This window comes from Canariomyces notabilis, assembly GCF_033297395.1.
Source record: "Canariomyces notabilis strain CBS 508.74 unplaced genomic scaffold N656scaffold_45, whole genome shotgun sequence".
NCBI classification, from domain to species: Eukaryota; Fungi; Ascomycota; class Sordariomycetes; order Sordariales; family Chaetomiaceae; genus Canariomyces; species Canariomyces notabilis.
In genome coordinates, this window is record NW_027041867.1 from 2853 (window position 1) to 9703 (window position 6851).

General features: G+C 52.6%; 3 protein-coding genes across 3 annotated transcripts in view; 1 reads left to right on the plus strand and 2 right to left on the minus strand.

Annotated features, from left to right (window-relative positions):
* N656DRAFT_515039 (uncharacterized protein) overlaps positions 1 to 539 on the plus strand; it is a 3391-nt gene extending 2852 nt beyond the window's left edge. The window contains exon 3 of the mRNA XM_064809925.1: positions 1 to 539. This exon is cut by the window's left edge and continues 1 nt beyond it. Within this exon, the coding sequence (XP_064664863.1) occupies positions 1 to 365 (365 nt within the window). The 3' untranslated portion in view covers positions 366 to 539.
* Positions 540 to 1145: 606 nt separating this feature from the next.
* On the minus strand, positions 1146 to 1610 carry N656DRAFT_785400 (uncharacterized protein). The gene is made up of 2 exons (XM_064816374.1): positions 1345 to 1610; positions 1146 to 1233 (listed from the first exon to the last, which is right to left on the minus strand). Exons 1-2 carry the CDS (start codon positions 1540 to 1542, stop codon positions 1174 to 1176), a joined length of 258 nt encoding a protein of 85 aa, XP_064664864.1. The 5' UTR covers positions 1543 to 1610; the 3' UTR covers positions 1146 to 1173.
* Positions 1611 to 5027: 3417 nt separating this feature from the next.
* N656DRAFT_785401 (uncharacterized protein) lies at positions 5028 to 5794 on the minus strand. The gene is made up of 2 exons (XM_064816375.1): positions 5406 to 5794; positions 5028 to 5330 (listed from the first exon to the last, which is right to left on the minus strand). The coding sequence occupies exons 1-2, from the start codon at positions 5545 to 5547 to the stop codon at positions 5239 to 5241; spliced, it is 234 nt and encodes a 77-aa protein (XP_064664865.1). The 5' UTR covers positions 5548 to 5794; the 3' UTR covers positions 5028 to 5238.
* Between the last annotated feature and the right edge of the window lie 1057 nt (positions 5795 to 6851).

Below are 6851 nucleotides of genomic sequence, written 5' to 3' on the forward strand. Positions count from 1 at the left end.
CGGCGACAGGGAGATGCACGCAGACGCTCAATACTGACAGAATCCCCTATGCCATATCATTTACTCCTACCGGCTCACATCTCCAGACGGATTTTGGTACTATCGATCTAGCTATGCCGCCGCCATACACCCTCCACCTGGCACCGTCAAGAACTGCTTCGCCAACTCTCCAACGTCAAGACTACGGTGTAAGCTCGAATGGCAGGTGGGTCACGAGGGGCTCGGAAAACTGGCTTTGGCTGCCCCCAGAATATCGGCCGGTATGCTCGGCCGTAGCGCCATCAACAATCGTTATCGGCAGTTCATCCGGACGAGTGTCAGTTATAGCGTTTCGGACAAAACCGACGCATCTGTTAGAACATTGATCACGCACTGAGTTTGTCTCTTGATTTTTCATCATAGCGTGCCACAGAAAAGGGTCTGGGAGGCGCCGTTAATTTATATCCGTCGTTGTTCGAGTATTTTCGAGAACTTCTTCTGGTCTTTGTTATTCCTGCGACCTAAAAATCGCCAGTTCCCAGAATCGTGATGTGGTGACGTCGTATGACTGCCGATTCAGACATCTTCGACTTCCGTCGGTCTCAAATCCAGCTCACCGGCAACGACAGAGGCGCACGGGAAGTTCATCAAGTACCCTGCCTATGTCCTGAAATTCTTCTAGTCCAAGGATGGCAAAAGCAGAGCGTGGATAGAGAAGGATGAAACTAGTCTTATGGTGCCACTTTTCAAGGGCGCAATAGATGTATTAATTTGCGTCTGGGACAGCGATACGACACATCGGATTCAATGGCACTGTGGGTTTGTCCTTCACCTCAGCGGGGAGACGGGCATTCAACCACTGACAGGAGATCTTATTTTCTATTACCACCTTTTTCATAGGCCCGACGGCTGGGGAAGCGGAAGGGCGAGAGACCGTGGTGGGCGAGGGAGAAGTAAACGAATGTGCAGGCAAGATAGGAGCCGCTGGGGAAAGAACCTCCTAGTCCTATTATTCGCGTAAATTCAGAAATTCATGCATGAAAGAATCCAACACTTCCTCTGGAGGAGGAGGGATCCCTATTTTCTCCTGGTCCAGTCTTCCGACTTCTCTAGCTGCCTCTGAGACTATATGCCAACCGGGGTGGACTTCCGGGCGCCATCACATTACCGCACTCATAGGATGTAATCATTCCTCTAGGTGCCTCCTCCACGCCCGTGCCGATTCCCATTTCTTCCATCCCAGCTCTCTGCCCACTGAGACAGCTGATCGGCAAAACCAATCCATTCGGGAGGGTAAACTCTGGCGTTCGGGCCTAAGGGTGTAACGCAGCATTCTCGATGTCACGTGGAGAAAAGGTCCCCCACATCAAATTCGTCTCGGAGCAAGTCCCTGAAGCTTGAAACCGCGGATGCCGGCTCTGACCGCCCCCGCACCGCCGCATCGACGAGCAAGTGGAGCGAGGCTTCTTGGTGACGGTGACAGAGTGTACTCGTTTTTGTTGATAGACTGCAATGTAGGCCTGCTCCTTTCCTCGGCACAATTCCTGGGAACCCACCGCCCATTTCGAGAAATGTCCAGAGGTACTAGAGGCATTCCACAAGAAGGTGGCACGACTCCTATATAAACTTCACGCAGGGCGCCTTATGGTCGTCGGTAGATGAAATAGAGCCGATATTCATACCTTGATCACGTGACGTTTACATGTGCCATTTTCCGGCTGGTGAGAACATTGGGAAGTAGTGCTTGAAAAGCCCTTGTTGGAAAATACAGGACCGTGATTTCAGCGGCAAAAAGAAGCACCGTGTGGCAGAAAAGGTACGTACCAAGTGGCAGAACTCAATCATGTTCGATGAGCCCGATGAGACGGTAAGCTCAACGGATGCGCCACGAAAAACAACTTACCTCGTGTCGCTGATCCAATCTTTCGTTGAGCGATACGCCGTGCTTCGGCGTGAAAGTTTCGCGACGTCACCCGCCCCTCTGCTTTGTTGTCGTGGAGCATATTAAACCCACATAGAATGGCCTCCCCGGGCCTGAAGCGGTTATTCCAAGCAAGTGGCCCATACGGTATTTATGATGCAGAGAGATCGCGTGGATTTTTCACACAAGAATGGAAAGTGTCAATTTATCTGAACTGCATTGCTACACAATTAAAAACAGCACAACCTATCCTTACACCCACGGGATCTCCTGATAGTCCCTTAACATCTGTCGGTCCAGGGGCGCATTCGAATCGGACGGCCAAAGCAAGATCATCCGGTTCAACAAGGTACGCGTTTGGGCTGAAGCCATCCCCATCATGTAGGTATTGCCCCGATTTCGTATATTGCATTCTCATCGTCCTTAGGTTGAGGTAGGGCAAACGGAAAACGTCCTGATCTCCGGGCCTCCACGACAAGCAGATACTTCGACCCCTGTATGTATCGTCGGAGCCGGCTGCATGTATAAAGCGTCGGCATCGGAGAACAGGCCGGTATTTGTCCACTCTCATCTCCTCCAGGACGGCTCCAGGTGTGGAACGGTTGCATCCCCCACCAACTCCATAGTGCCAGCCGATGCGGCGAGGCCGACACTGATCCCGTAACTATGCAAGCTTCGTGAGCGCGGAGTGCAACGACGTACAACTGGTCGAGGCCTGGCAGCTGCTGGAACTGCGGCCTGGTGGCAAATACTAGAAGTGGAAAGGAACCCCGAAAGAGAAAGATGCTGAAGAAGAACGGCATCAGCTCCAAGCCGGGGTCCAACTTGAAGATATCGCTAACGGCCTTCGCCGCGGAGAGCGTATGTGTAGCGGCGTCAAAGAAAGCCAAACACAATCCCCGATCGCTGTTGTCGACAAGGTCGGCTTCCCAGTGCCCACGAGTGAGCAGGATGCGCAATACATACACCATGTAGGTGCCGTATGCCGCAGCCAGCCGGTTCCCGCGCCAGTGAACACGCGGCATTACTCCAAGTACTACCCTCATGCTCGAGGGCAGATCCCACTGTAGCCAAGTAGATGCAGGCGACTACATCGTCTACATTACCGGCGGGGACGTCTATCTGGGCAAGCGCTAAGGTCAGCAGTTTCAGCCTGTCGCAAACTTGGCGACGGACGTGCTGGTGCCCTGCAAGAAGAGATGACTCGCTCATCTCGGCAGCGGCCCACAACATGCTCGACAGAAGAACAGCTTTGCACTGGCGAGGCCGACTACCATTCAAGAACGAGCGTCTTCGGTAGAGGAAGCACAAGACGTAAGGCGACAAGGGGTATAGCGGGGTTAGCGGCCGGCTCTCAAAGTAGCGTTCTAGCAAGTCGTAGGCTAATGTAAGATCGATTGAACCAGTCAAGTAAGGAACCAAAGGTTCCAAAACGGGGTATCGCAATTGCGAGCGACTGATCTCGGGCTGCTGTTTGTTGGATACGCACGTAAGCAATGGGAATGGCGTGTCTAATGCGCTTGGTGTGCCAAGGGAGACTCGGAACATATGCTCGTCGTCCGCAGAAAGTCCAGCGAGAGTAGGAAGACTGCCGTTGTAGTGGTAGTGTGCTGCGTCTCCTAAGTCGACCCTGTTGTCCCAAACGCCGCCATCCTCACGATGGTCCCAGGCTGGTGTAAGGTTTGAGCCATCTCCATATAGTATACTCGCATTGGAGGCTTCCATTAGACTGTACATGTCTGGTAGTATCCAAGAGACTGGTATCAACGGTGGAGGTAGGCCTGTTCAACGGTGGAGGCAGGATTGGCTAGTACGCATTGCAGAAACATTCGACTTGAGGATGCCTTGGCCAACGTATATATCCTAAAGTTGAGACAGCGGGGCCAATAACGAAGACCGACCAGCATATTAGATTGATCGTGAGGGGCGCACTTACATCCGCGCGTCCCTGTTTTCTGGAGGTTGTGGGAATCGCGAGAAAGGGACTGAATGCCACCGGGCCTGGCCCAGGTGGCCAGAGTTGGCATACTAACAGGCAACACAGTACGTCAGCGCCAACATACACTACAGAAAAAACCGAGCGAGCAAAATGGTGGCAAGCGTCTCACCAACGGTGCTCCCCAAAGCCAAGGAGAAGAGAAAGAATTATAGCTTGGGGCTCAAATCCCCGTCGGAGGTCGGGGGGAAGGTAGAGAAGTAGATAGGGACTCGGGAGACGAAGCAGGTCCAGGTATGGACCCGGTATTGCTGATGATGATGCGGGAACGGTGGGATGCCCTCCTCCTTTAGTTAAATGTATCTACAGCTAGGATGGAACCATTTGATGCGCTACTCAACCGCTCTAGCTTTGGCATCTTCCTAATTCGAGGATCATCAAAGAGCCAATATCGCTCTTTGATGCATATATGCCACGATCTGGCCTCTTACCAAGTCCGGTATGGTATTGTTCTATAGAGACCTTTGTCCGCAATAACCAAAGGCGACAAGTCAAAAGCCCGTACTCAGACAGTCGCTTCTTACATACTCACATATCACAATTCACCTCACCAGGCTCAATGGACGGGCGTAAACACACGATCAATTTGTCTCCCTACTTCCCAGAGACACCGTCACCCCTGGGCTTGCAAAGTCGACGGTCAGTTCGCCATAGCTTTGTGAGTAAGGAGTGGGGGCTTCAGGGATACTACGAGGATCGAAAGAGCCGGGCCCCGTTGACCGCGGCAAATCCCCAGGGAACGGCGCCAAGTACCAGCTGGAGCTTCGAGACAGGTCTCCAACGGCTGCAAAGAGGGCGAGATGCCAACTCCAAACCTGCCGAAGAGACTCGGCCAGACTTGGACAACCACGTTGGAGTTCTCAAGGTAGAGATCACCTCCTGAGACTCCAGTGTCAAACGGACTTTGGGTGTTACATTGAACCGGTTCGGAAATCACACACACCACAACACCGTGTAGACTGCTCAACACCTGGTCGTGGTCGTATTGTCGTAACAGAGGGGAGGACACGTTGGCTCGTCAGCAGCTTGCGCCTGCTTCTTGTCAACAGAATATAACCTCCGTCTGATCAGATCAGAACGATCCTACCTATGGTTACTCAATCGTCGAAAAGGAGGGCTGCAAAGCACTGCTTCAATTGCTCCCAATATACATTATTATTGTTCCCCTTGTTCTAGAACTGGGCTGTTGCCCTTTTTATACTACATGTTCCAAAGCACTGCAAGAAGGGTCCTATGTCATGTGGGCCCTCAGAAAAGGAAAAATAAATTTCGGCTTCTCTCTGCCCAGATTCCCCAGTGGTCTTCATCCCAGTTCAACATAGAGCCGGGTTTGGCAAAATCCTCAACTGTCGATTAAATAGCTCCGCGTTGTACGGTTCGAGCGCCCTGGTGACTTCCAGAAGGTTGTACTAGCTGTATGCACCTCTTTTGTTGCTGTATATTTGTTAGTATACGTTCTATATCTGTATTGTATCTATAGTTGTTGTTGCATCAATAGTAGGGGCTTACTAGCAAGAAACCTCTTATCAATAACACCCGTCATAGGCGGCTGACCTGGGGTAATAGGTAGGGGCAGACATTGTTCAATGGGCCGTGTAAGTGTGCGATCATCTGGCAAAGCGTCTTGGGCCATAGACACAGGTCGGTTCATTATAGGCCGAGGGAGAGCGGGGATAAAGGAGGGTGTGTAGGCGACACGATCAGAGGGGCGTTTGAGCTGTACTTATTTATTCCCTCTGGTGCCTGAACCTGTCATGAGTACCCAAAATTTGGATGGAGCGGGGATTTGCAATGGTCATCTGCCGGCAGCAGCCGGTCTGGCCCCAAGGCTAACGTTTGTATGAGATGGTAGTAGCGGCACACCGCTTTGGCGATGCCTGGCAAGCCTTTCCCGGCCGGTACTGGCGAGTACCCGGCCTAGGCAAACGCTTGGCCGGCATTTTGTCTGTGCCCCAGCCTTGTTCACCCCGGCTTACTTCGGTGGCCAATCGATCCTTACAATGGCCGCCGGGCGGGGTGCTCTGCGCAAATCAAGGGAGCATCTGCCAGCACCCTGGTTCGCCAGACAGGGTAGGCCAGAGAGGGATGGTTACCCAAGGAAAGAATTCCCGTTATGCTACCAAGCAACACAGTGATACTAAGCCCGGCGGTACGAAGCCAGGCAGCGGTGAAACCTGAATTTACAATAATATCACGGTTGGCCAGGCGCGCATCATGACGGGCAACATCGAGGTGGAGAATTAGCACAGGGTAGCTGGACGAAAGACTACGGTTACCGGGAACGAATCCGGGCAAGATGTCCGGATCGTGACAGGCGATCAGGGCGGCGATGCGGCAAAGGGCTTCAATGAGAGATTCTGGAACTGAACACATGGTTGCTCTGCGGGGCAAGTCGCCATTTGCGCCGCGCTCGTGTGCTCTACTTTCTACCTTCACTTGTTGGTTAGTGCCTTGGCAAGACATCGAGGCGGCACGGGGCGCGCCGCCAGCTTCCACCCCTAATGGGGTTGTGGATTCTGCAGCCTGAATTGATTGGAGGGAGGCAGCTGTGGTAAGGTACCAAGTACCTGGCTGTGACCAAGCGCCCCGCACTGTCGAGACACCCGAAAATGGCGGCCCTGCCCTGCCAAATTCGGCGGCTAGAACAGCAAGTTCTGTACTTAAGCTGTAAAGAAGGCGAGGACCAGTGGGTGGTACGCACAGAAACGCAGGAAAAGCTCCTAGCGCTCTCGCCACTGTACGAAGTGTCCTCGTGGGACACAATTGCCAATTACATTGTCCTGGGGCATAAGTCGGGAGAGATCACGCTGCTGCAGTCGGAGCCCTGTTCTTAGGTAGATTACATAGAGCAAGCGAACCTCGGCTTTTCAGTTATCTAGGTGGTCGTTAAAGACACATTGAGGTCTCCACAACACATGATTGGATTCAAGATGTTGTGGATCGCCGCAACAGAGA

What these genes read in the sequence shown, in the direction of transcription:
- N656DRAFT_785400 (XM_064816374.1), bottom strand. Translation starts at nt 1,542, where the DNA reads ATGGGCGGTGGGTTCCCAGGAATTGTGCCGAGGAAAGGAGCAGGCCTA. An exon ending in TGCTCCGAGACGAATTTGAT is followed by an intron (nt 1,234 to 1,344) that starts GTGGGGGACCTT and finishes CAGCTGTCTCAG; the next exon opens with TGGGCAGAGAGCTGGGATGG.
- N656DRAFT_785401 (XM_064816375.1), bottom strand. Translation starts at nt 5,547, where the DNA reads ATGAACCGACCTGTGTCTATGGCCCAAGACGCTTTGCCAGATGATCGC. An exon ending in TGATAAGAGGTTTCTTGCTA is followed by an intron (nt 5,331 to 5,405) that starts GTAAGCCCCTAC and finishes ACAAATATACAG; the next exon opens with CAACAAAAGAGGTGCATACA.